Genomic DNA, 24,795 nt, shown 5'->3' on the forward strand with positions numbered 1-24,795 from the left:
GTTTCCTGATGGAGCATGCCACCACCTTCCAAAACACCCAGCCAGGAGACAGCGGCATCTCCTTCGGAGCAGCAATGTGGTCTGGAGCTGCCTTGCAGCTCTGTTGCTGTCACCATGTCACAGTAAAGCCACCAACACTTCCACCTTCAGTGATCTGCTCAGACCCTGACAAGTGGCTGCTTTGCAGGGGCAGTGGAAACAACCGGCACTGCCTGTCCAACCCCACCTGCACCAACCCCATCCCCAAACCCTCGCGCCAGGAATCACAAACACAACAATCAAGCAGTAAGGGGACTCTGGCCGCTGACACATTGCACTTGCATGAGTCTTGGAGACTCGTTTATTGTCACCGTCATGGTGATGTGTGCGTCTGTAACAGCAACAGGTCCTGAAAGCCCCAGCACAGAGAGTGGGTGTCGAGGGGCTGCAAACCCACTTTGCTCCTGGTAGCTCAAGGGGCTCCCGCTTGCCTTTTGTCAACAGAACAGAAAGTAGCAAGAGTTAGGAGGTGAAAAAAGGTCCTTGTGCAGGAGGGAGCAGGAGGCTGAGGCACAGGCAGGGGGTGTAGAGCCTTCATCAGCGTGGCCCCAGTGAGAGGCCATTGGGAAGGCAGCTGTGGGGGAACAAGGATCTCCCTGATGCAGCGATAGTATCAAACCCCCTGACAGCTCCTGTAGGAGGATTATGAGTTTTGCAGCACTTATTCTATTCCAGTTAGGCTGAGAACAAGCTGTTAATCAAGGTAAGGCATTACATCATGGCAGGGGATCATTTCTATAGATTAAGAGATATAAATAAAGCCCAAGTCTGACCAGGGCAAGTGTAGGCACAGGACTCCCAGCAGATGCAGCGTCTGACATCTCAAAGTCAGCACTGCTCAGCAGCCCGCTGTCTGTGTAGCTTAGGGCAAGAAGAGGTTTGACTTCAGGTCAAGGCACCCCAGGAGCCTCTCCCTGCAGCAGAGAACCACAAATAGTCCCAGAGTCAATGTAAACCAAGCAGCCCAACAGCAATTTTCTATCTGCAGCCTTTGGCAAGAGCCAACACCAACACCAACACCAACCTGCACTGGCACAGCACGAGCTGCAGGAACAGAGCCTGTTCCCCAGGCCAAGGCAGGCTGAGAACCTGCAGACGTAGCACAGAGCCTCCTGCTTCCCACCGAGTAAACGCCTTTGAGATTATACGTATTGGAGATGAACGCTCAGCATGGGCTCAGATGCGTGGGTTCAAAGCAGGTTCACTCCGTGCTTCAGCAGCTTTTGCTTGGCCTTGCTGGGCAGGCTGAAGGCACTGTCATGGGGGTTGGGGACGCCCGAGTTGCGGAGCGGAGTGCCCAGCTGCTGGAAGTAGGTTTCCTGGACAGGGTTCCGGCAGGCGTACACGGCCGTGGAGGCGTTCCTGGCAGGGCAGGAGAGAAGGCAGTGGTCAGGATTCACAGCTTTGGGCAAGATCCCCTTCAGCTCACCAAGCTGGGCACTGGGATACTGGTGGCACTAGACTCTCAGCTATTGAGAGGGAATTTTAGGTCTCTCTCAGCAGAGCAAGGGAACCCAGAGCTAAAATAGGCACTGAAACCCCACAGTGTGTTGCCAGAGGCCACAAGGAACCAGACTCCCCTTCTCAAGGATCTGGGCATCCTAAAAGAGAAAGCATCATATGCCTCATCCCCTAGGACACATGTGATGAAGCTCAGACAACAGTCAGATAGTGTAACCGCAGAAGCTCAAGTTGCTGATGAGAAGCCACCACTCAGGGTTTACCTGGGAGAGGGCTGGCAGGGAGCAAAGCAAAGGACTCTGCGCTCCTCCTTGACAGAGTAAAGCAGCGACTGCTATGTTTGCTGACACCCTCCTGTGACAACTTGCCATAAAAGAAAGCAGTTTTAGTCATCTTGCTACTCAATCTGATTCACACGTGGAGTTGCCTTTTTTTGGGACAACACAGAATCCGCCAGCTTGGCCGACAGAGAATTTAAGGAGCCAGTCAAACTAACGCTAAACAAGGAGTTCTCCAGCACTGGAGTGTGTGATTCACATTCCCTTGGCAAGCTGCGTCAGGGAAGTGAAACACTGTAATTCCCAGAAGCATCTTTATTTCATCATGTTTTGGACAAACACGCAGGGCCAGGCGAGCAGAATCTCTGCAAACTCACATGAGCAGCTAAGGAGCGGGGCTGCAGCTCCAGGCCAGCGTCACCGTGGCTGCGATAAGACCATCTCGCCTGGCGCATTACAATGGAGTTTGCCACGCACATCACAGTGTGTTCCCAACGCAACACGCCGTGCAAGAAAACAAAATCTAGGTTGCCAATTCTGGGTGCCTTTGGCTCCCAGCCGAGACACAAATTTATTAGGAACAGCTATATTTAAAACTGCATCTTAGAACCTTATGGTGCCAAGAACTGGCAATATTCTAGCGTTATATCTTAATCCAAAGCTGTGGCACAACTTGGTTGTGCCTTCAGTTCACTCACCCTGGTGCCATTCTGGCCTCTCACCACCCAGACCACACCGCAGGCACAAGATTAAGTAGCCCACAACTAAACTTCAGGGAATAAGGTGACACAACTGACCTTTGGTAAGAGACACCACCGTGATTCTCCCACGTGCCAAACCTCAGTCAGCCCTAGGAAAGGGGTTCTGCCTCTCCCATGTGCCCCAGGGAGAGGTTCCGAGCACCCCGTACCTGACAATGACCTCGGAGGTGGTGGGGAGCTGCCCGAAGTCACTGTGGATCAGCGTGGCCGCTCTCAGGAAGTGCCGGTCCAGAGGCCCCGGTGTGCGGGGCAGGTTGGCTGCGGGACAGGAGCAGGGGGTGGGTTACAAGCCCAGGCTGCAGAGGAGCATGTCCCCATGTGCTGAGCAGGAGCAGGCTGCAGACACTCCCACAGACCCTGGTACCCACAGAACAGAGACTGGATGACACCTCAAACCCCAGTGTCACCTCAATGACACTAGTTAGTGGGGAGACAAAAGGGCCTAAGACCTGGGTTACCCAGAATCACGGGGGTTTCTCTCTTCCCCTAAAGCACTACTAAGCTGGAGAGAGGCAGGATGCTGCCAGTGAGGCTGCCAGAAAAATATTAGAGTGAACGGGAGCAATACATGCATGGGGGTCTCTGTGTGTTGAGGGTCCACCCACCAATCCAGGGCAGCACTTGCTGAGCTGCTGGCTATGACCTGCTCCCAGATCCTACTTCTTGTAGGCAGAAACGACTGACAAACAGTCGTACAGTGGGACAAAAGGCATTGCACCAGGAATGAAGGAAGTTGGGGGAAGAGGAGGGCAGGTTTGAAGACGATGCTGAGTCCTGTCCTCAGGACTAGCCCTCAGCAGAACCCCAAGCAACACCAGCAAAGTGCCAGTGGCAGCTGCTCCATCTCCCAGCGGCCTCTGGCTCCCATCCAAACAAAGCCATCAGGAAGCCTCAGCAGATTATAAACTCACAAAAGACAAAGCTTCCCCAATAGGGCCTTATAACCAGGTTATCTGCTAAGAGTTACAGCAAGCAACATTTCTGAGAAGTTGTCTGAAGCATGATAAAAGGTTACTATAAACCTCCACTCCTCCATATTCCCTCCTGCAAAGCGGCTGCTGTTCCGGAAGACGAAGACTTACCCGTGAGCACGTTCTGAACACAGTCGTAGTGAGTGAAGCTGTAGGTTGTCTTGGCTGAGGACAAGGAGTCCTTGGGCAGAGTCTCCCTCAGATGAACCTCAAGGCCGTTCAGAGAAGCCAGACTGCTGTGGTACTGCAGACAGGGCAAAAAAAGGCACCTGTTAGATTCAAGCCCTGCTGGGCCTGACTCCCAGGGAGGTACTGCAGGGAGCTGGGGTGACCAATGTCGATGACAAAGGGACCAGACCCCTCCGTAATGTGCTGCCCAGGCTGCCACCCAGGAACGGCTGGGAACATTGGGGATGGAGGAAAGGTCACAAGTCAGTGAGACTGGCACTCAGGGAAGGGCACTCCAACCTGAAAATAAGCCATTAAACCCCCTGATGCTATTAATTCTGGGAAAATGCAAGAGACTAATTGATTTGCCATCACACATTACTCTCCAGGGCTCATTTCCACATCCTGGCCATGACTTTAGCAGCAGCAAGGAACATTCCTTTGCTTACCAGCCCTTATTACACCAGGCAGGCAGTACAGCACAGGATGCAGCTTTACACACCAGCGCTGGGTCTAACTCCTGGTAGCATTTCCCACAGAAGCCTCCACAGGAGTGAAACTTCTAACAGGCACCCTGCTCTGCTCCAAGCCCCTGGGCCACCGCATCGCTGGGCCAGCACCGGAGAGAAAAAAGAAAAGCCAAGGGAACAGCCTCACCTGTGGGGTAACACCAGCCCCACATGGAGCAAGTGATTTGCACAACAATGCACTAATGTGAAAACCAAGCTGCTTGCCGAGCTGGACTTTCAGTAGCCCTGGCTGTGCTGAGGGTCCATGCAGCAGGCAGGGCACAGGCAGGATCGAGGGACCCACCGGCAGTGCTGGGATTATCTCCATAATCCTCCAGCCTGTCTGCTCCCCTCACCGCGGAGTGGATCAAACCTCAGTTCAGCAGGACGGCAGCGCCCAGCCTGCCCTTGCACCCGCTGGGCATGGAATGGATTTTCTTTTCTATGCAGTGAAATGAAGGGATAAGACCTAAACCGCAGTGGAAAGTGAGACTGAAAGCCGCCAAATCCTCCTGCTCTGTCTGTGTTGGAAACCGTCCTCCCAGAGGGATGATCGGTGCTGCCGGCTCCTCTCAGATGCACAAGGAGCATATTTTACCCTTCTTTGGTGTCATTCACGGGCCTCAAAGCACTCGACAAACATTAATTCTAACTAAGCTTTGACATCCCTGAGAGCCGAGGGTGATTTTTAATCTACAGATAAACAAAGGAACAGATGAGCTGAGGTTCCGCCTCAAATCCACCATGGTGCCAGCAGCAGAGCCCAGCTCTGCTTTCTCCAACAACACGCTTCCTCCTGGGGTGTCCCCACAGGAGTGTCTTCTACAAGATAACAAACACCTGCACCTGGAGGAAGGGTGTAGTAAGAAAAACCCAATCCCAGTCACAACCCACGCTAGGTGACAGTGCAGCTTTGCTGAGATCCAAAGCAAGAGCATGTGAGAGGGAAGCAGCGTGTCTGGGAAAAGAGGAACTGGAATGGAACAGGCTCTGTCAGCCCTAGGGCAATGCACAAAGGAAAACCAACCGAGACGCCAAACAGCACTGATGGGCACCTGATCTGGAGACTTAATGAGCTGAATGACAAACTGCACCAGACCGGGCACTCTGCTGGTGCTGCCCAGGCGTGTGACAGAAGAGGACATGCAGGGTATCACCAGCAGAGCTGTCCCCCACCAGACATTTCATACACTACCTGTGTCCCCCAGATGCTCCTGCAAGTCAGAGACGAAGCAAAACAGAGGTCGGTTTCCAGCTGCAGCTGTTGGGAACCACACCAGCTCCCAGCACAGCAGAGCCACGACCAGAGGAAACCTTGAACAGCTGCAGGTACCAGTGCAACACGGCTGACCTGCAGCTCCAGAGCATCCGTTCCCACCTGCCTCATCCCCCTCTCTCCTCATAGAAGAAGACATGGCAGAGCAGGAGCTTTTGAGCAGCTGCCTGTTTGAAACAAGCAGGAAGGGGACAGAGTGATTTGCTGTGTCTGGTGCAAAATGCCACGGCTGCACCTCATGGCCTCGTCCGATTTTGCAGTAACCCTTTCCTGGGCATGCAAACCCTCCTGTGCTAAGCGAGAGGATGGCAGCTCCGCACATGGGGGGATCACAGCCACATCTTCCGAGTCCCAGAGCTTGGAAGGAAAAGGAGTAACCTTGAGCTCTGCTAATGCTGGGAGCAGGCTTAGTCTGAGCTTTCCTCCACCTTCCAGTCTGATGGTTAAAGAAATTAGGTTGTTCCCATGGCAACTGGCACATCGAACAGGGCTCTGCAGCTTTGACTCAGCTCCCTGGGCGGCGGCAGCGGCCGGCAGCAGCTCTGCAGCCTGATGCTTCGCCGGGAAGCGCCGGGGCCACCACATCCTTCCCCACAGCCCCATGAGCGGCACCACCTGCCACGGAAACCTCTGCACAAAGCAAATCCCAGCAGGGTAACTTGGGATCGTTCTGGTGCAACACCTATCAGGAGCACCCAAATGACACGCTTCACTCAGGTGCCAAGAGCAGCGTCAGTGAGAAGGCTGGGGACACAGACAGACAGACTTTCATGGAGAAAGGAATCACTTCAGGGACTTGCTGCCAGACACATCTCTCTGGTGCTTTCTGAGCGAGAAGTTGTGACATGCAAAGTGAAGGTTAAACAGAACAAACCTGGCTTTCCAAAAAGCTCTACAGAACTGACGGGGTTTCCCAACAAATCCCAAAGCCAGCAGAGGCCCTTGGCAGCCCATGGGGCTGTCTGACGGTCACACCTACACGTTCTGCTCCGGCGCTGGCACCGACAGACAACAACAGGCAACAGGAGCTGCCTGTGAGACGATGCTCTCACCTCTTGGGCTCACTGCGATGTTCGTGAACAACCGCCCACGAAGCTTTGGTTGTGGTGACGAACCCTGAGCCAAATGGCTTTGCCTTGCACAACACAGAGCAGGTGAGCAGAGATGGGAACAGCGGTGCAACACTTGCTCTTCAGTGTAACCCCTGTCATCCCCCCCACAGACACACAGCACTGAGGGGATCTGCGGGTGTGCAGAAGCTTTGCCACTCACCACATCCTCCACGGAGCGCTGGTCCTCTCGGAGGGGATCTTCAGCCAGCAGGGAGAGCACAAGCCCCTTGATGCAATGAACGTACAAGCTCATTTTAACTGGTTTGCAGTGTTTGCCTGACTCCACACCACCCTGGGCCCCCAGAGCGTCCACCCGAGGCAGCTGGACACTGTCCCCGCTCTGGGGACAGCGTGTGTTCTCTGACTGCACTGCAGTGCCCGTGCAATCCAAACCCTGCACATCGCCACCAGCTGCACTGCTGCTTTCTGCAGAGATGCTGCTTTGACTTATAGTCCTTTGCTCGTCTTGTTTGCTGGTTGTAGAGTAACTTGGGGAACCGTATTGCTCAACATCAGCGTCCGCAAGAGATTTCCCCACATTCTGACTCTTCTGCTCCTGGGCATATGGGTTTGGAAAGGAGAAGCCTTTTAGATACAGACCTGCTGCTTGAGCTTGTTCAGCAGCATGGAGTGAGGAAGGGCTCAGCAGCTGCTTCGTGTCTCTCTCTGCTGGGAATGACGCTTTGCTACTGAGCTCTGAGCTTTTGCTGTCTGGAGAATTCTTTGCACTGGGTTCCATCTCGGTGAAGCCCTTTGGAGGACCTGTGTTTGTGAGGCTGCCTGACTGCGCAGCACCTTCTGCTGCAGCTGTGCTTGAAGCTGGCCAAGGGCACTCCTGCACAGAGATGTTATTCAGGGCTTGGTTTTCATGAACGCCTGTTGATTCTGGCACTGTCTGGGAGCAGAGAGCATTCCCCTCTCCGCTGGGGCTTGTGTGGGACACAGGTGACCTAACGGGAGACGACGAGTTGGTTAAACTACTGAATAGGATCTGTTATTAGACACCTAATGACACTATTAGTGTTCAACAGCTAATCTATTGCCTGCTACAAAGAGCATCTGCCTCAGAAAAGGATGGGCTGAGGTCTAGCACAGGTGAAACACATGGGCCACTGGCACTGCAGACACCTGGGAACGTCACAAAGTGCAGAGCAGCACAGTGAGCTGAGGAACAACAGAACATCACAGCAGCTCTTAGGAAATGGTTCTATTTCAGGCTGCTTCATGGCAGAGAGATGGACACCACAAATTCTGTCCAGCCTGAAAGATCTCAGGCAGCTCTAACAGCCAGATAACAGTCTATCGGCAAAAACAGTTACGACAGCCAGCGAGAACACAGTGCCCTGCATTAGCTCCCTTGCTGAAAAAGCCCCTCAATGTGTCAGATTGATTTCCTACCTAGACATCCACTCCACTGGAAAGTCTCGGAGCACTGAGACTTCATCTTCTGTTAGGAATACGGGGATGATACGAACACCTTGCGGCAACAGAGAATCTGCAAGAGCAATGGGGGTTTGAGGATTAAATTAACATGCCTCAGCATAAGGAACAGAAGCCAGATCCATCAACACCCAGGCTTTTGCGGGAGAAATGATGCCACCATCCTGGGTCACCGCAGCTATCCACAGCTCACTAGGCAGCACCTTCCCAGCCTCCTCATACACTTAATGACTCACACAGTTATATTTTCCCTTAGGTTTTGTTTGTTTTTTTCCTAACCATCCTGGCAGAATATCTATAAACTGATGCTTAAAAACGATGACTGAAGGTTTGGACAGAAAGCATCGGCCATCTGTTTTCAGGGCTCTGTCAGTGGCCAAGTAGGCACATGGGTAACTGGAATTAAAGCAGGCACGTTGGGAATCTGCAGAACTGACAATTAAACCCAAAAGAGCAAACTTCTTTGTTTAGCTGAAGGAAGGAACTGGTTCTGATTACACAACACCCACTGGCACGTGCTGCCTAGTGGCAGCAGCACCCTCAGGGATGCATTCCTGCATCCAGCAAGAGCTTTGCCATGGATCCCCAAGAACCAGCTCGGGCTCTCGCTGCAGAGAACACGACCCAGCGTGTTGCCCGTATGCTGTGCACTTGGCAACCAGTTCTCTGCAGCTGGATGCTCACCAGGCTCACGCTGCTCCTCACCTCCAGGCTCGCTCTGAAAGAAAAGCCAAGAATCAGCTCAGTGCCGTGACTCAACCCCTGCCAGCCCCCGCAGCTTCCTGGGGCTGCAGCAGAGCCCAGCCCAGCCACTTTGGCAAATGCTGTGACTGGTTTACCATGCTGGGCAATTATTTGGTTTCTTAGACAGCCCTCACAGCCAAGGGGACTTTGCAAGAACCAAAATACACCCAAAAGGAAGGACAAATGCCACCATCTGCCATTACTTCCTGCTCAGGGCACAAACCCTGGGTTCACTCAACCAGAGAAAAGCAGAGGCCTGATCTGTATCTGGAGCTTGATGGCTTGTTCGTAGATCTTGAGCCACATAAATAAACACTTTTGACAAGCTTTAACACAAACAAAAATTGACCTATTTGTCACTTTCAGACATTTATTTTGTATATTTAGCACTAACTACCTAAACTTGGGTAAAAAGCTAATCAAAACATCACATAGGTGAGAACTCATGAATTCAGTAATTTAAAGACCAAAAAAAAAAAAGGTAAATTTCTAGTGCAGAAGTCTTGAAACCTTACTCGATTTACTCCAAATATTTGTACTTGCCAGAAAGGGCGTGTGTAAGATTGGTGTGAGCAGAGCTCACAGGCTGCATCTGTACTGCTGGGTACCTGCACTCAGGAATGTGTTGAGCAACATACCTGGTGCGGAGACTCATCACCTTGCAGGAGAACTTTGGCAGTGAGAGGTGGCGGCAGCTGGGTGCTCACAATCCTGAAAGGACACAACAAAGTCACCTGTGAGCAGTGTTGTTTCCTGAGGCTCAGCCACAGAGCCCAGCGGTCTGACCCAAAAAGGGGTCAGTTCCACTCCAAACTCAGGAAAACCACCTGTGGGCATTTACTTTGAGCCAACAAATCTGGTTTTGCCAAGCCAAGAGCTAAGACAGGCCAATCCATACAGGCTTCCTGCTGCCCCATGAAGAGCTGTGGGCACTGGGGAAGATTTGGAAAAACTGGGCTCCCAAAAGTGCAGTCTTTCTGTTTATGTCTTGTTGAGATCCACATTCTGGAGATTCTCCAAAAGACTCTAAAGTAGAAGATTAACTCAAGTACAAAGCCCTTTGTAGTGCTGTAGTAAGATTTGGAATTCAGAGAACTTGGATGACATTTGGAGTAAAAAAAACATCTCTACGAGACAGAGAAACGAGACACACGTGTGGGCGATGGGCAGAGACAGGACGAGACTCGAGTCAGCATCCACTCTACTGCCATACACTGCCGGCTCCCCAGTGCTGCAGTGACTCGCACTCAGTGTTCTGAGCTCATTCCCTTGAAAACGCCTGGCCTGCCTCTGCCAGACCTGGAAAGATGCGCATGTTGTGGCACATTTCCAATGTTCCTAAATGGTGTTACAGGAACACTTTATGCCAAAGAAAAATGATGCTTGAACGCTACTGCCAAGAAATTCTCAGATTCCCCCACCTCCTTTCAAGGCTGCCTTTGAGGCTTTCCTTGATGCTGCTCAGTGCCACATCTGTAGCATCTCCAGCTAAGATTAATCTCTGGTTGAAAGAAGCCAACATTTTTCATGGGAAATTCTGTCTCATTTGTCTGCACACTTCCTATCAGTACAGAGAATGGTCCTGGCCAACCAGCCAGTCAAAAAAAAAAACACATAGAGACACACACACGCACTGTTTTTGCAAGAGGGAATGGGGGAAAGAATAACATTCACACGACTTTCTTTTTCTTACTGACTTGCACCTAAAACGCCTAAGAGAAGTTCAGTCTTCACATCCTGCTGAATATCAAAGACAGTAGATTACTATTAAAACCCAAACCTTGAATCCTTTTCATGCTTCCATTTCTCCCACTGAGAAACACAAATAACTGTTCACCCTCTGTGCAATACAGCAGCAGACAGGGGTCACCTTGCCTGGAGCATTAATGTTCCTGCCAATAACAGCAGCCCTGTGTGCACAGCCAGTGACCCTGCTCCGAGATCACAGCCCTGCAAGGGGCAGATTTAATGTGCACATTAACCCTTTCATTACTTACAAGCCCTTGTAGAGAATGCAGCCTGCCAAGACGTGGGGGGACCGCTGGCAAGTCTGCAAGATGAGAGCTGCTTTCAGCAGAAGCAGGGGGTCCACCTGGAGCAGGATAACCACAGGAAGTTAAGCCAGAAAGTCCTGGGAAACCCTCAAAGCAGCAAATAAAACACAAAAGCACTGACACTAAGGCAGCGCTAAAGCCAGACACTGCAGAGGACGGGCTTTTACCTTGGTTTTGTCCAGGTTCCAGAGAGAATTGAAAATCTTGTGGAGGTCACTGGTGTTATTTTGGATATGTTCGATGTATCTGTCCCACTGCTTGCTCAGCTCCTCCTGAGAAAATGCCTGCGGACAATAAAAACCCACACAGCCATCACAGCACAGAGGTGTCAGAGGCAATCCAGCTGGGGCAGCAGCTACACGTGACAAATCTCGTGAGGATGAGGAGGAAGAAGATATCGAGATGAAGCTGCTTTAGACCAAACATCTAGGAAACAACTAGCAGACACCCACCCCTAATTACCATGTACGCAGGTCGCACGGGTCCATTGTAGAAGACGAAGAGGCTGATCAGCTGCTCCAGAAAGCGCCTGCAGCTGATGTCAGGGAGCTCCACGGCACAGCCCAGAGCCTGCAATACAGAAAGCCATGAATGAAGAACGTTTCCTGACAAAACCAGGCACAGCAAGTGAGAACAACTCCTATTGCGTTCAGATGAGTATCGAGGGCATACAACGAGCTCTGTGGCAGGCAAACATCCCCCGGATTCACAAGGAAAATCAAAAATACTCACAGAACAGCCCTGGCACAGACAGGATAAATAAATATCACAAATCCAGCATTTTAGACACACTCCCTTCCCACATTAGATGATCTAGGTCAGTGCTCTAATAGCTGAGAACATTTTCCTGAAACTAAGTACATGAAAATATTCAGATTAACTTGTTATTTACAGCAATGAAGATGCTTCATTTAGTGTTTGAGTCGTGAGAGAAACAGAAGCACCAAAGCCCAGCGAGCCTGAACAGCAAAACCAATTAAACAGGTCTGACCAGTCTTGGTCCAGTTTCTAGGGGACGATTTGGGGCATTTCTGTCACAACTCTGTCCCACACTGCTCTTTACACACTGAATGTCTGTTGACACTGACAAAGCTCTGCAGTGGGGAATACTGACAGTTAGAAGAATGGTCAGGCTGCCAAACAGGGAGACCAAGTCTTTGGTATAAACTGCAGCACATGGGATCCTGTTTCCAGTCATCACCAGTCACCCACAGATACACATACTGATGCAGAACTCAACGCTTTGCAGCCACTGCCAAGCACACTTAAGAAAACACACTGGGTCTGGACACATAAACGAGGTACACAAAGCTTTTCACCGCACAGCTGAAGCGCTGGCCACAGCACACGCCTGCAGGCTGCAGTGAACGAAACTGATGCACCCTTGCAACAGCAAGTTGTGCATCACAAGTTCCCACCCCAGCTTGCCCCAGGTCTCGCTGTGTGCAGCCCAGGGCTGGGAAAAACACAACCCTCTTTGTTTGATACAGTAGCTCAGACCCTCCCTGCCCTCACTCCATGACCTTCCCCAGACCTCCCAAACTCACCCACAGGTAGTCGCCATCCACCAGAACTGCAAACTTGAGCTTCCTCAGGCGAATGAGGCTTGGGGGAGCTCCAGAGATCTCGGCCATGCAGCGCACCACGCCGGCAAGCTGCCCGCACAGCAGCTCCTGCTGCTCCGTGAGCGTCTGGCAGGGATGGCAGGGAACAGAGAGGTTGGTTTGTTTTACTTTTAAAAGGACATGGAAAAAAAATCACGACTGTATTCAAGTATAAATAAAAATGAATTATAAATTCAATTCAATTGTAAACCAATGCAGTAGCACAGGTAAATTTCTGGGGAAATGAACAACTGGATTGCATTATTTCACGCAGCACAAGGGCCCAGAGTTTATTTAGGGCAGTTTCGTCCCTCGTGTGTATTTAGACACCACCAGAACAGACCTGGACTCTGCTGGACGACCCTGCTGACCAGGACCAGCAATGAGGGTGCAGAGTCCCCCCGCCGTGCCCAGCGAGGTGAGGGCTGGTGAGCGCCCTCCCCAGCTGCCTCCAGGCACACAAGTTTTCCTAAAACATCTATGAATACTACATAAGAATTAATCCAAAGCTCCACCTGAAAACCCAACCATTCCTGAATTGGAATTATCAGCACAACGTGAATATTCCTTTACAGGCACCAAAACTAAAGCAGACGTTACCTGAGAAGGATAAAAATAACAAATCCCAGCACTTGTAGGATCTCCTTCTTCCTTAACCTTCGAACCATCATAAAGGAAAAAGTAATTCCACCTAAAAGAAAAAATCAAAGTATTTGCAGAAATTACTGCACATTTGAAAACTGTTCTGCTTCTCCTTCTCTATTCTGTTATTTCAGGTAGAGCAATAAACCAGTTATTACAAATGAGGACAGATGTGGTTCTCACACAACCACACAAAGCTTAAACCCGAAAGCAGCACTAACACAGTCCCACACTATTACCCTCGGCCGCTTTTGTGGGTTTAAGATACATCTTGTAACTGCGGGTAAGACACGAGGAAGGAGGTATGGACTTGTGAGAAATTCTCTGATTGCAAGCGTGCAGAATAATTATCATTAAGCATTAACGACACGTAGACCGAACAGCTCCCACAACCTGCTGCTGTTCATTCAGCTGCTGTTCATTGCGCTGCCGCCTGTGCCGGGTGTCCAGACCACGGGGTGGGGGTTTCACTCAGAAATCGCCCACTCGGGCATTTATTCGGTTCACAACCGCCAGGATTTAGGAGCTTTTTCCCACTCCCGCTCTCTGGCCGGACCCCCCTGGGACCGGCTCCGCTCCCGGAGCGATCTCCGGGACTGACAGCGCCCGCCGCTGTCCCCCCAGAGGGCGGATCTCCCCCGCCACCAAAAGGACGAACGCGCCTTGACGCGGCAGCAGCACGGCCGCGACACCGGCCACGCGTGACCCCCGCAGCACCGAGGAGCCGGTGACACCGCCCGGGAGGGCCTGGGGTAAGGGGCTCACCACGGCTCCGGCGCGGCGGGACGGGCCATGAGTGCGGGGAGCGGCACCGGCCCTGCGGAACGGCCGCACCGGGACCGCCCGGCCCGGGCTCCTGCCGCCGCTTCCGGGAAGCGGCCCGCGGGTCCCGTGACCGCGGCACGTGACCGCCCGCGCTACGGCGGCCGGGAGGGAGGGCGGCGCATGGCGGCGGGCGGGTGGAACCTGGCGGGCGGGCAGCGGCGGCAGCGGCGGCGGGGCAGGGCGGGCGAGGAGGCGGCGGAGGGCGGCGCGGTGCTGCGACGGCTGCAGGAGGCGCGGTGAGTGCCCGGGCCCGGCTCGTGCGTTCCCCCTTTCCCCGGGGCTGCCGGTCCTGCTGACGCTGCGCTCTCCCCACAGGAACGACCTGCTGAGCTCCGGCTTCTGGGCGGCGAGCGCCGGTGCGTGTCGGGGGGATGCCGGGGGGGGATCACGGGCCGCCTCCCCGGCCTGACGCCTCTGTCCGTGCCCGCAGGAGCCGTGCGGGCCCCACTGGCCGGTTGCGCGGAACAGCCCGCCCACTGCGTGTGCTACGGGCTGGGCCGGTTCAGCGGCTGCCCCGCCGCCCGGCACCAGCTGGCGTTCCTGCTGCTGCTGCTGGAGGAGCTGCGGGTGAGCACGGGGAACGGGAACGGGACCGGGACCGGGGGGTCCCGCCGCCTCGCCCCCCGCCCACGGCCGCCCGTCTATCACCGCAGGTGCCCCCCGAGCGCTGCGCCCTGTTCGACCCCGCGTTCACCGCCCAGGAGGCGGCTGCACTGGAACACCTGGGGCTGCGGCTGCTCCCGGAGAATGAGGTGAGGGACCGCGGGGACCAAAGTCCCCGGATCCGGGGTGGTGGGCACCATCGTGCCGCTGCCAGGGGGCTCGGATGGGACAGGCAGCACTGGTGTCTGCACAGGAGGGGAAACACGGCATTGAGGGGTCGGCCACGCTTTTCTACATGGTGCACTGTGGGAAAGCACTGTACAACAACCTGCTGTGGAGGAACTGGTCCGCGGAGGCCCTGTCCAAAATGGTCATCATCGGGAACAGCTTCCGAGGCATCGAGGAGCGGTGCGTGCTCCAGCAGTGAGCTCCCCTCCTTGCTTCCCTTGCTCCTGCACTGCTTAAGATAACCCTTCCCCTGTTTTGCTCATTTTCAACTTGCTGTCCCCTCTGCAGTCATCAACCATCTCTTTCCTATCCCACCTACCTGGTGAGACAAGTTGTCTAAATTCCCAGGAATGTGGTGTCTAACACTGGTTACCTTGTGTTATTCTAGATTGTTGTCAAGAGTATTGGAGAGAGATTATTCTTACATAGCAAAGGTATGAGCCACTAGTTTTTTAACCTTATTGTTTTTACAAAGCACCTCTTAATGATAAATTAATTGCAGTTGGAAAGAAAAGGGGGGGGTTATTTTAAAAATCTTTTATTTCTGGCCACTATAGTATAAAAATGAATTGCTTTGGGATCATTCTACATTCTTTGCAGAACACACAGCAGCTGAGGTTAACATCACACCATCTTCACCAACTCTTAACTGAAATTTACAGAAGAGTTCTGCATAATACATAACTTTTTCCTCAAATGCTCTTTAGGTGTTGAAAGGGACAGAAGAAGTGGCGCTCCCCACACACCCTCGGTACCTAGACACCTTTAACGACACCTCCGTCCACTGGTTTCCCTTGCAAAAGCTGAAGGGACTGTCTCTTGAGGTCTGGAACTTTGTGGAGGAGCCAACGTACCAGGACTGTGAGGACCTGGAGATCATCAGGAAGGAGGACAGAGCTGAGCAGCACAGCCTGGCTGCCACGGCATCCTGACCGTGCTCTGCCACGGGGCCACGGCTCTGCCCACGGCAGCTTCTGTGCAGCCAAAGTGAAGCTCAGGAACCAACAGCATCATCGTGCTCTGCCAAAAGCAACAGCACCCAAACACTGAGTGTGATGGGACATTTTTATATCTTAATTATTTAATAAATGGTAAAGCTGTGCTTTGACTTCCACTCACTTAACTACAGCAAACAAGTTTAACTAAAATCTGCCTTTTAAACCATCCCTACCACACAATTGCTTGTTTGATCCCCTCCCTTTGCATATGCTACACACATTTAGAAGCATCAGGATGGGGAAATTATTTGAGGGGGTTGTAGTTGAGGGTGGTGTTGTCTAGTTCCAAATGCAGGCTTAGGAAATATTTCTTATGGGCAGGTGCCTTCAGCTGCTTGGTGCTACTGAAATCAGCATTTAATCTGTTCTTCTGTGAAGAACCATCTCCCTCTAGGGAAAAATATATATAATCTGTTTCCCTCCCTCTAGGGAAAAAACCCCTCTATTTCCCTCCTTCACCTCTGAGCCCCAGACTGCTGCAGTCCCACAGCACACGTTCTGTGAATTTGCTGGAAAAAAAAATCAGCCCCATTGCAGCTCTGTTGAGATGGCCAATGGCCCACAGGCAGGCACTGGGCCGAAGGTGCCATCAGCACACCCCGAGAGGTAAGACAAGGAGAGAGGAACCCGCTGAGGGAGGGAAACTGTTGGGACAGTAACTCAGGGCCAGAGTAGTGCAGCAGGAAAGGAGATGCTGTGACAGCTGTCAATGAAGACCTTCTGCTCATCTGCTGCTGGAGCAGAACCACCTCCCATCATGGTGGCAATTACACAAGCATCAGAACTGCTTCTTCCTCCCTTAGCACTGACTTCTCTTGACACTGGCTGAACACCTCTTCCAAGAAAAATTCCTGGCGTACAGCTACAGTTTCATTCTATTTACAAATCTGTAACTTCTTTATTCTAAGAGTTACAGTAAAAGTGTTTGCAAGATCATCTTCCCAGTTCACTGTGGGGCCTTACTTGGCCATGTCAATGAGGCTCTGCAGGGATGTTGGCACCCAAGTCTTTTCTCCTTGTACAAACACGACGCCTCGGTCAATGTAAATGACAATCCGTCCAAACGTGTACAACTGCTTCCCTTCGTGCCGCTTCCCAATCACAGGCATGAAAACAATGTTGTGCTCCTCTGCTTTTGTCTGAATTAAGTCCTTGAAGTTCATGGGCACAGAGCTGGCGGCCACGCCGATGCCGCGCTGGGCCATGTTCTCGGCCTCCCGCCGCTCCTGCATGGCTTCGTACTGGAAGTCCTTCCTCCGCTCGGTGTGGGTGAGGTAGGCGATGTTCTCCCGAGCGCCCGGCTGCATGTACCCACCTGTTCAGAGAAAAACATGTGAAAACAAGGTCCCAGTCTGTTCCCAGTGCAAGGTTGAGCAGAGCTGTCACCAAATGCCACCTACCAACACTGGAAGACACTGCCCGGTTCATGATATCAAGAGCTTCGTTAAATTTGTCTTTGATTGAAGGATGTGCTAACACTTGGTCCGAGAACATGGACTTCCAACCCAAGTACCACTTTGTAATCTCTTCATAATTGGGGCTGTTACTGAGCCAAGAACACAGCACCTGCAAAACACAACAGATCAGATGCAGCAGGACAGGCACATTTATGGAGGAGAGTTATTATCACTTGTTTATTACTGAACTTTCAGTAAAAGACTGAGACAGTCTTAGAAAATAGTCTGTTATGATGTGTATGGAGCTATGAGCGGAAATCACACTGTCTGGTAGTTAAACCATTTCAGTGCTGGGGCAGCAGTTTCTAGGCAGGAGACACTGTAATACTTCACAGTCAATCCTGCCTGTTTGCTCAGCCTGGGTAGATTCTCACCTGCAGCCACTTTGGGAAGAAGTGTTTCTCTAGCAGCCCAACCAGACTGGAGACAGAAATCATCCCCTCCCAGTCAATCACCCAGTAGAAGGCATCCATGTGCTGCTGGTGAGGGTTTATGATGAGTTCATTCAGACACATCCCTGGGAAAATGGGGAGAAGAGTCAGGAGAGCCCAATGCACAGGTTTATCAGTGCCCTGACCTGTTTCACTACCAACACACAGGATCTGAGGAGCACCTGTGTTGCTTATTGCCCTAAGGGACATTTGGGATCTTTAAACTCACTGATCCCTGACACCAAAACAGTACACTTCCATTTCTGGTGATTACAATTTGCTGCCAGAACCGAAACTTAAAACATTTGACTGTTCTGTAGACTACAGAATCTTTTAGCCACTTTGCATGGCTGAATGGTGAATTACAAAATCTCATGGCAAAAGCATAAGCATAGGCTAAAGAATACAGGAATAACAGAGAGATGTTATAGCCTGGTACTATCTGACAGCTACCAGATGTTCCTGCCAGCTGAAGAACAGAGGAATCAGATTATTTAGAAAAATAAGACAGAATAGAGCACTTCCCCATATTTTCTAAAATATCTGCCTCTGAAAAAAATGCGTGGTGCTAGTAGCAGTAGACACAAGCTTGGTCTAAACTTCCCAATAACATTCTCTGAAGTGACACTGGCAACCATGTCAACGTGACCTATTGCCTGTAAAGGAGAATGTGGCAACCGGCAGATTCCAGAAATCCAGCACTGTTTGGCCTGTCTCACCCAGTTTAGGCACGATGTTTTTGACCATGAAAGCCTCCCACGAGCCAGGTGTGAACACATCTTTCCAGGGCTGCAGGATGAGCTTGGCGGAGGAGTCACTGGGGTGCCACTTCTGCAGCGCGTTGGCCAGCTTGTTCCGGATGGGGGAATACAGCGGCTCCAGGCGCGCCTGCATCAGGGGCAGCCAGGGGTGGATCCACGAGTGGATCGGGACTGTGTCTGTCAAAGGATTCCAGCTTTCGACCTCGGGGTAAAACAGAGAAAACATTTAAATAAGTCTGTCCATTAGTGGGAAGTCTCGCCAGGTGCAAAAAGAGCTGCAACACAACCCTCTAAGTGCACGGGTAGACAGAGCAAACTGGTATTTTGAAAGTTCTCATTGTCTGAAATTCAAATAGTGGTTGAGAACATGGCTTCACTCTAACAAAGCCCTCTCATCTCACCTCTTTCTGTAACTTGGGGAAGATGAGCTGATCCAGAATGTTCTCCAGAATCCAGACAGGAACGACGTTTACCCAGCTGTCCAAGAAATCCACCATGGACCCGCAGTTCCTTGGTTGCCACTGTGCCACTATGTTTCTGACATACGGCATCCAGATTTCCCACATCAGTCTGGAGAAAAAAACAAAAAAAAACAAAAAACAAGCTTAAATCTATAGCCCCAGGCCTAACTAAACTACATGTAACTGTCAAACTCTACTTCTTTTTATATAGCAGACAGCTAGATTTTAACAGAGCACACTCGTATCCATTATTTTCTATCCCGAGGAAGCAGGACTTGACGATGCTGCACAAAGTACAACCCGTTTGCTCTTTACCTGTGAAAAGCATCTGTCGACAGGTCCTGCCCACCATGTGACAACAGCTGATCGTTTTCCAAAAGGCTCTTCCACTTGGCTATGATCTCTGTGCCATACGTACAGTCCTGAAAATGACAAGGCATGAGTGGCCTTGATCTGTTTTCATTCACGTTGGCTGTATCCCCAAAGCGCAGGCTTGTGGCATGCTCACTACAGACAGTTGTCTCACCACTCATAAGGCAAGCCAGGAGCTCACAGCTGTGATTAGTAAAGCCCCGTAAGAGGAAAATCCCACTTTAGGGATTTAATACACCCCTGGGGGAAAAAAAAAAAGAGGATAACCTGGACTTTTTCAGGTATACAGAAAGAATTCAGACTTACCCATCACAGCCAAAAAGGTATTAAGAACAGCCAGCACATCTCTGACTGCCTGAACGACAGAGCTCTCCTGCTTTTGCTAAAAAGCAAAGACTAGAGACTGAGCTTTCATCTACTATTTCTTCCCAACACCCATGAAAGCAACCGATTTAAACCTTCAGGCTCCTGAATTGTTCGTCAACTCACAGAACAGTGGCCTTCAGACATAGCAAATCTCTGAGAGTGGATGCAGAGTGGGTCTATCTTTTCACACACATTTATTTTGCTCTGCCATGAACACAGGGAAGTTTATCTGGAACCTTCCTGTCCCCTGCCAGGCAAGAGGAAGGCACTTTTTCTTCCTCTTTCTCTCCAGACTGATCAGAATTTGGGACAGGGAGTGGTGGTGGGGGGGTCAAGATAATCAAGACTACTTAAGGCATCATGAACTGCAGACAAATCAAATGTGCACCTTGAGGGGATCCCAGTTCTTGAAGTAATCTTTCATGAGCGGATAGACTATTGCTACTGCCAGGTCCACCCGATCAGACATCCTGTACTCCTCATAGTACTTGTCTTGAAGTGTCTCAAAAATCTTTGCGCACTCATCCAAGGTTAAGGGATTTTCACAGCTGGGCTGCATCCGTCTCTCGCACTCCTCCACCATCTCCAGCACCTTGCTGAGGTTGCTAATCGCCGTCTCCTCGTGCGAGAGGACTTCGGACATCTTCTGTATCTCATGGGTCAGGTTGACAACCATGTCCCTCTCATACTGCAGTTGCCGGTCATTCTGGATGATCTCCTGCTCCGTGATGTCAATGAGAAGCTGCAGGTTGTGCTCCAGCTCGGGCAAGGCAAAGCCCTGGGGCTTGGCATCCTTGCCCAGCGGCTGCTGTGGGCTGTCGTCTGGGATGTTGTGCTTGTGGCTGATCTGACTGTAGCTGTAATAAACCTTCTGTTCCCGGCCCGTCATATCTATAACCTTCCAACAGACAAGAACAAAGGTGTCTTAAAAAAAATAAGTTTTATCTCATGTTAAAAAAAGGAAGAAATCCCTGACTCCAAACTGAAAGCCAAAGATTTCCAAGTACCTTTATTACTGCAGGAGGCTACTATTAATAATTCACTCTGGTGTTCTGAAGAAGGCCACTGGGGTTGCCTCTAGAAAGGCCGGATCCAGACACTGAGAGTTCAGATGGGTAAGAAAGAGTCTGGAATTGGAGCTGGAGGAGTCTCCTCTGCTCACCTCAGTTTTACCATTTCACCCAGTAATTCTACAAGTGGTTACGATGCAAATACTGCACTATTCATTAGCACACAGAAGCCTTAAATACCTTTATACCTTTTCAAAGACATGTTAGTTTTAAATGAATAATGTTATTAAGCGCATAAAGGACAAATCCCTTACTGTCCCTTTTATGCAAAAGCTGGTTCAAACTACATGTTTAAGTTGCACAATAGCAATAAAGACAACTGTGCTTTCAGAGGTACTTTAGCATTTTATTTATGACAAATGTAAAACAATTAAACTTGATTTGCAATTAAAAAAAAAACCAACACATTTGAGCTAATTTACTTTTTCCTGAGGCCAAAATTGTTGCTTAAAAACAAACCCAGTGTTCCAGGTGACACAATGGTCTATGACATGATTCAGGCACGAGTCCAAGGCCTCAATTTTCATGAGGCTGTGGGTGGGCAGTTCTTAGAAGTGCTTTGTACTACAGCAACTGATGGTTAAAAAGCACTCGTGGTGCCAAAGAGGACAAACAGCTTCCCAGAGACATCACCTCCTGGGCTACCAACCTTACCTTGACCTGCGACAGCTCCTTCTGCGGGGCTGAGAGCTTCTTGTTGATCCTGCCCTTGGCTTTCAGTTCTTCCACTGTCTTATAGCTGTACTTGGGCTTTTTCTTGCCTCCGTTCGGATCCTTCCGCCACTGGCTCAGCTCTTTTTGAAATTCCTAAACAAAACCAAAGAGGAGTTGTGGGTGCTGCTCATTGTCACACCCCAAATTCGCCTCTATTTTCTGCAGGAAAATAACCCCCAGATCAATGAAAAATGCTGCACAGCAAAATAACTGGGAAAGCCAGAAAGCTCAGTGACAAACTGGCTCAGGTACCGTAGTCCAGTCACACCCCTATTCATACTGCTGGCAATATATTTTTGATCTTTTTTTCTTGAGACAAAAAGGACTATTTACCTGGGGGGACTGTTAGAAGGTAGGGTTTTAGCACAACTACTGGAATAAACTGAGTCACAAACAACCAAAAGAACATCACAGTGATGAGAAAAATATATCTAAATGCAAAAAATATGTTGAAATGCAATTCAAGTGCTATATCTTCAGCTTATTTAAAATAAGCCCAAACAGTTTTCTGTGACACAGCAGGTGATCCCAGAACAGTATTTTGTACACACAACACAAAAGGGACACAGATAGCCCATGAATCACACAAATACCTCCTCAGCTTCTTCCTCCGAGTCCACCACCGGGAAGTCTTGCAAAGACTGGCTGGTTCTTTCGGAGCCATAAGCCCCCACAGCTCCTTTACCTTTTCTTTGTTTGGCCTCAATTGGATTGATAATTCCTAAAAGGACAGAAGTTAGAGCAGAGGAACAGTTTGTTTAGTGAGAGAGAATAGGGAGTGTGTTTCTTACAGTACCCCAAGTCATCAAATCAACACAAACATCCAGCCCGGTGCTCTGCCTTCATCAGTCTGGCACCTTCTACCATTTTACTCATTTCTTAGTCGCTATAAAATCACTTAATTCCAGTATACACCAAAACCCAGAACAAAGCAGAGTATTATTCATATCTGCATTTCACTGTTTTTCTATTCTTTCCCATAAAACAAGATTTCCTTTTCTCTGAGCTGACTAGCTCTGGAATTTATCTCCCCTTTTTCTTTCTCTTTTTTTCTTGACAAATAAAAAGGGCATAAAACTGGCCTATTTTAAGTTAAATATAATTGAATGTCATCAAGAGGAGCGAGGTCACTTGCAAGAGATGCAAGAACACAAGAATGGTGTTGTGAGCCACCTGGAGATGGCAGTTCTTTAGAGAATCCAATCTCTTCTCTAAGTTACCAGTTGACAATAAACAACCAGACACACAATCACAGTACCTTGCGCATTCTTCCCGAGACCTCTTCCAGGGACGTAACCCATCTTCTGGAGAAGCTTCTGCCCAATTCCCTTCGTGTGTCTCTCCCAGCTGCCAAAATCCATGAAAGATTTTGTCCCCCCTACAAAGCCTTTCTGACTAGGCTTGAAATTACCACCCTGTGAAAAACAAACAAACAAACAAGTAAATCCCACATCTTAAAGCATCGTAATAACCATGCTTGGGATAACTTCACTCAAAGGGAAGGTTCTTCCCAGAACCAGTTCAGCTGTCACCACACTACACAGCTCACTGGGGCACGACTTATGCCTCCACCTGAGCCGCTGGACATCTAAGGAGTTTCCCAAAATTCCTTGGATGGAAAAGGAAAGTCCTGACAAGCTACTGGTTATTCGGCTCTACCACCAGACTTTAGCTGAGCCCGATTCCTGATTCTTTCTGTGTATGGTAATTGAATATAAGAGTTTTGATTTTCAGTCTATAACATGCCTGGATTTGTGATACTGTTATGTGAGATTAAAAAAAAGCCTTTCAAAGGCAGGAAGCCATTCTTTTATTTTAACCTCAGCTGACCAAAGGGAATATTAAGGAAGAGAAAATGGCCTCAAAGGGCTGATGTTGCCAAAGACACAAAACTATACATCAGAATAGCAACAAAACACAGAGAAAACACCTGCTTGGTTTGGTTCTCTGGTTTTAATTATTTGTCCCTTTCTTGAGTGCTCTATTAATGTTTTGGCATCTTTGACTACAGCCTAAGTTTCATAAATGCATTACACAGAACTGAAAACTTCCAGGAAAACTCACTGTTTTTAGCTTCTTTGGCACAAACTCTTTAGGGATTTCTTCCTGCTTAATGGGCTTTTCGTCTTCATCGGAGTCCTCCTCTGACATATCCTCAGCTGCTGACTTTTTCAGCCCGGCGCTGATGAAGTTCACAGGGGCCGAGTAATCCCTGGAGCTACGTCAAAATGAAACCTGAGCGTAAATTCTGCTCCAGTGGACCTGTGCACGTTCCTACACAAGCCCAGGGTCTACTATCGTAGAATCACAGAATCACTTGGGTTGGAAAAGCCCCTCAAGATCATCAAGTTCAACTGTTACCCCAACCCTGGCACTATCCCACATCCCTGAGAACTTCATCTGTCCAACCCTCCAGGGATGGTGACTCCAGTACTGCCCTGGGCAGCCTGTTCCAATGCCCCACAGCCCTTTCAGGAAGAAATTGTTCCCAAGATCAACCTCAACCTCCCCTGGCACAACTTGAGGCCGTTTCCTCTCACCCTGTCGCTTGTTCCTGGGGAGCAGAGCCCGACCCCCCCTGGCTCCAAGCTCCTTTCAGGCAGTTCAGAGATCAGAAGGTCTCCCCTCAGCTCCTGTTCTCCAGCTGAACCCCTCAGGTCCCTCAGCTGCTCCCATCACACTTGTGCTGCAGCCACTTTGTGAGCTCCATTCCCTTATCTGAACTCGCTCCAGCAGCTCAAGGGCTTTTTTTTTTTTTTGGCATGAGGGGTCCAAAACTGACCCCAGGATTCTAGGTTTGGCCTCCCTAGTGCCCAGTCCAGGGGACGGTCACTACCCTGGGTCTGCTGGCCACACTATTCTAATTACTGTGCCTTAGACCCCGCGGCCGCCCCTGTCCCGGGCTGGGCTGTTCGGTTTGGCGGTTACAGCCTGGAACCGCCCCCCGCAGAAAGGGGCCGCCACCCGGGCCCTGCCGGCCCCCCGAGCCGGGCACAACCGGGACCACCTGGGCCCCCTTCCCCTGCCCGTACCGCTTGCCGCCGAAGCTGGGCCGCTCCTCGTCCGAGTCGCGCTCGGCCCACACGCCGTAGGTCGCCTCCTCCTTGCTCTGCCGGTGCCGCTGCCGGTGGGGGTTGAACTCGTTCTGCAGGTCCCAGTCCGACACCTCGAAGTTCTCCATCTCCACGCCATCCTCCCCGTCTGTGCCGTACAGGTGCGACATCGACATGGCGCCCGCGGGAACCCGGCCCGGCCCACACACGGACACCCGGCGAACAAGCCCCGCTCCTCCCGCCGCTCCCGACTGCGCCGCTTCCGCCCGGAACTGAACCCTCTCCTTCCTAAGCCACGCCCCCAACCATAGAGCTGGGGCCGCTCTGGCCGCTACGCCTCTATGGTTGGGCGGCCTGCACGGACGGTGGAGGACCAGAGAGGGAGCGCAGAGCCCGG

General features: G+C 50.8%; 3 protein-coding genes across 4 annotated transcripts; 1 reads left to right on the forward strand and 2 right to left on the reverse strand.

The window, feature by feature from the left end:
• Positions 1 to 311: 311 nt before the first annotated feature.
• On the reverse strand, positions 312 to 14,012 carry HPS4 (HPS4 biogenesis of lysosomal organelles complex 3 subunit 2). Of its 2 annotated transcripts, XM_065033644.1 has the most exons (14): positions 13,825 to 14,012; positions 13,018 to 13,108; positions 12,361 to 12,504; positions 11,276 to 11,383; positions 10,981 to 11,097; positions 10,757 to 10,851; positions 9,398 to 9,470; positions 8,700 to 8,733; positions 7,974 to 8,070; positions 6,736 to 7,525; positions 3,622 to 3,754; positions 2,689 to 2,797; positions 1,764 to 1,863; positions 312 to 1,401 (listed from the first exon to the last, which is right to left on the reverse strand). In XM_065033644.1, the coding sequence occupies exons 1-14, from the start codon at positions 13,851 to 13,853 to the stop codon at positions 1,297 to 1,299; spliced, it is 2,025 nt and encodes a 674-aa protein (XP_064889716.1). In that variant the 5' UTR covers positions 13,854 to 14,012; the 3' UTR covers positions 312 to 1,296. The 2 variants fall into 2 exon arrangements, with proteins under 2 accessions (XP_064889716.1, XP_064889717.1); XM_065033645.1 differs by lacking the exon at positions 1,764 to 1,863.
• On the forward strand, positions 13,986 to 15,816 carry SRRD (SRR1 domain containing). The gene is made up of 7 exons (XM_065033658.1): positions 13,986 to 14,120; positions 14,200 to 14,240; positions 14,315 to 14,451; positions 14,538 to 14,636; positions 14,741 to 14,895; positions 15,104 to 15,149; positions 15,423 to 15,816. Exons 1-7 carry the CDS (start codon positions 14,005 to 14,007, stop codon positions 15,645 to 15,647), a joined length of 819 nt encoding a protein of 272 aa, XP_064889730.1. The 5' UTR covers positions 13,986 to 14,004; the 3' UTR covers positions 15,648 to 15,816.
• TFIP11 (tuftelin interacting protein 11) lies at positions 15,238 to 24,648 on the reverse strand. The gene is made up of 12 exons (XM_013366778.3): positions 24,378 to 24,648; positions 23,410 to 23,563; positions 22,604 to 22,760; positions 21,939 to 22,066; positions 21,286 to 21,438; positions 19,950 to 20,459; positions 19,139 to 19,245; positions 18,764 to 18,932; positions 18,321 to 18,564; positions 17,545 to 17,687; positions 17,114 to 17,279; positions 15,238 to 17,028 (listed from the first exon to the last, which is right to left on the reverse strand). The coding sequence occupies exons 1-12, from the start codon at positions 24,572 to 24,574 to the stop codon at positions 16,673 to 16,675; spliced, it is 2,484 nt and encodes an 827-aa protein (XP_013222232.1). The 5' UTR covers positions 24,575 to 24,648; the 3' UTR covers positions 15,238 to 16,672.
• Positions 24,649 to 24,795: the final 147 nt, after the last annotated feature.

The sequence above is a fragment of the Columba livia genome, chromosome 17, assembly GCF_036013475.1.
Source record: "Columba livia isolate bColLiv1 breed racing homer chromosome 17, bColLiv1.pat.W.v2, whole genome shotgun sequence".
Classification (NCBI taxonomy): domain Eukaryota; kingdom Metazoa; phylum Chordata; class Aves; order Columbiformes; family Columbidae; genus Columba; species Columba livia.

What these genes read in the sequence shown, in the direction of transcription:
- HPS4 (XM_065033644.1), bottom strand. Translation starts at nt 13,853, where the DNA reads ATGGCCCGTCCCGCCGCGCCGGAGCCGTG. An exon ending in TGGATGGCGACTACCTGTGG is followed by an intron (nt 11,384 to 12,360) that starts GTGAGTTTGGGA and finishes TCTGTATTGCAG; the next exon opens with GCTCTGGGCTGTGCCGTGGA. An exon ending in GTGATGAGTCTCCGCACCAG is followed by an intron (nt 8,734 to 9,397) that starts GTATGTTGCTCA and finishes CTTTTCTTTCAG; the next exon opens with AGCGAGCCTGGAGGTGAGGA.
- SRRD (XM_065033658.1), top strand. Translation starts at nt 14,005, where the DNA reads ATGGCGGCGGGCGGGTGGAACCTGGCGGGCGGGCAGCGGCGGCAGCGG. An exon ending in TGCTGCTGGAGGAGCTGCGG is followed by an intron (nt 14,452 to 14,537) that starts GTGAGCACGGGG and finishes CTATCACCGCAG; the next exon opens with GTGCCCCCCGAGCGCTGCGC. An exon ending in GGCTGCTCCCGGAGAATGAG is followed by an intron (nt 14,637 to 14,740) that starts GTGAGGGACCGC and finishes GTGTCTGCACAG; the next exon opens with GAGGGGAAACACGGCATTGA.
- TFIP11 (XM_013366778.3), bottom strand. Translation starts at nt 24,574, where the DNA reads ATGTCGATGTCGCACCTGTACGGCACAGACGGGGAGGATGGCGTGGAG. An exon ending in TCTCGGGAAGAATGCGCAAG is followed by an intron (nt 22,067 to 22,603) that starts GTACTGTGATTG and finishes CTGTCCTTTTAG; the next exon opens with GAATTATCAATCCAATTGAG. An exon ending in TCGACAGATGCTTTTCACAG is followed by an intron (nt 18,933 to 19,138) that starts GTAAAGAGCAAA and finishes TTTTTTCTCCAG; the next exon opens with ACTGATGTGGGAAATCTGGA.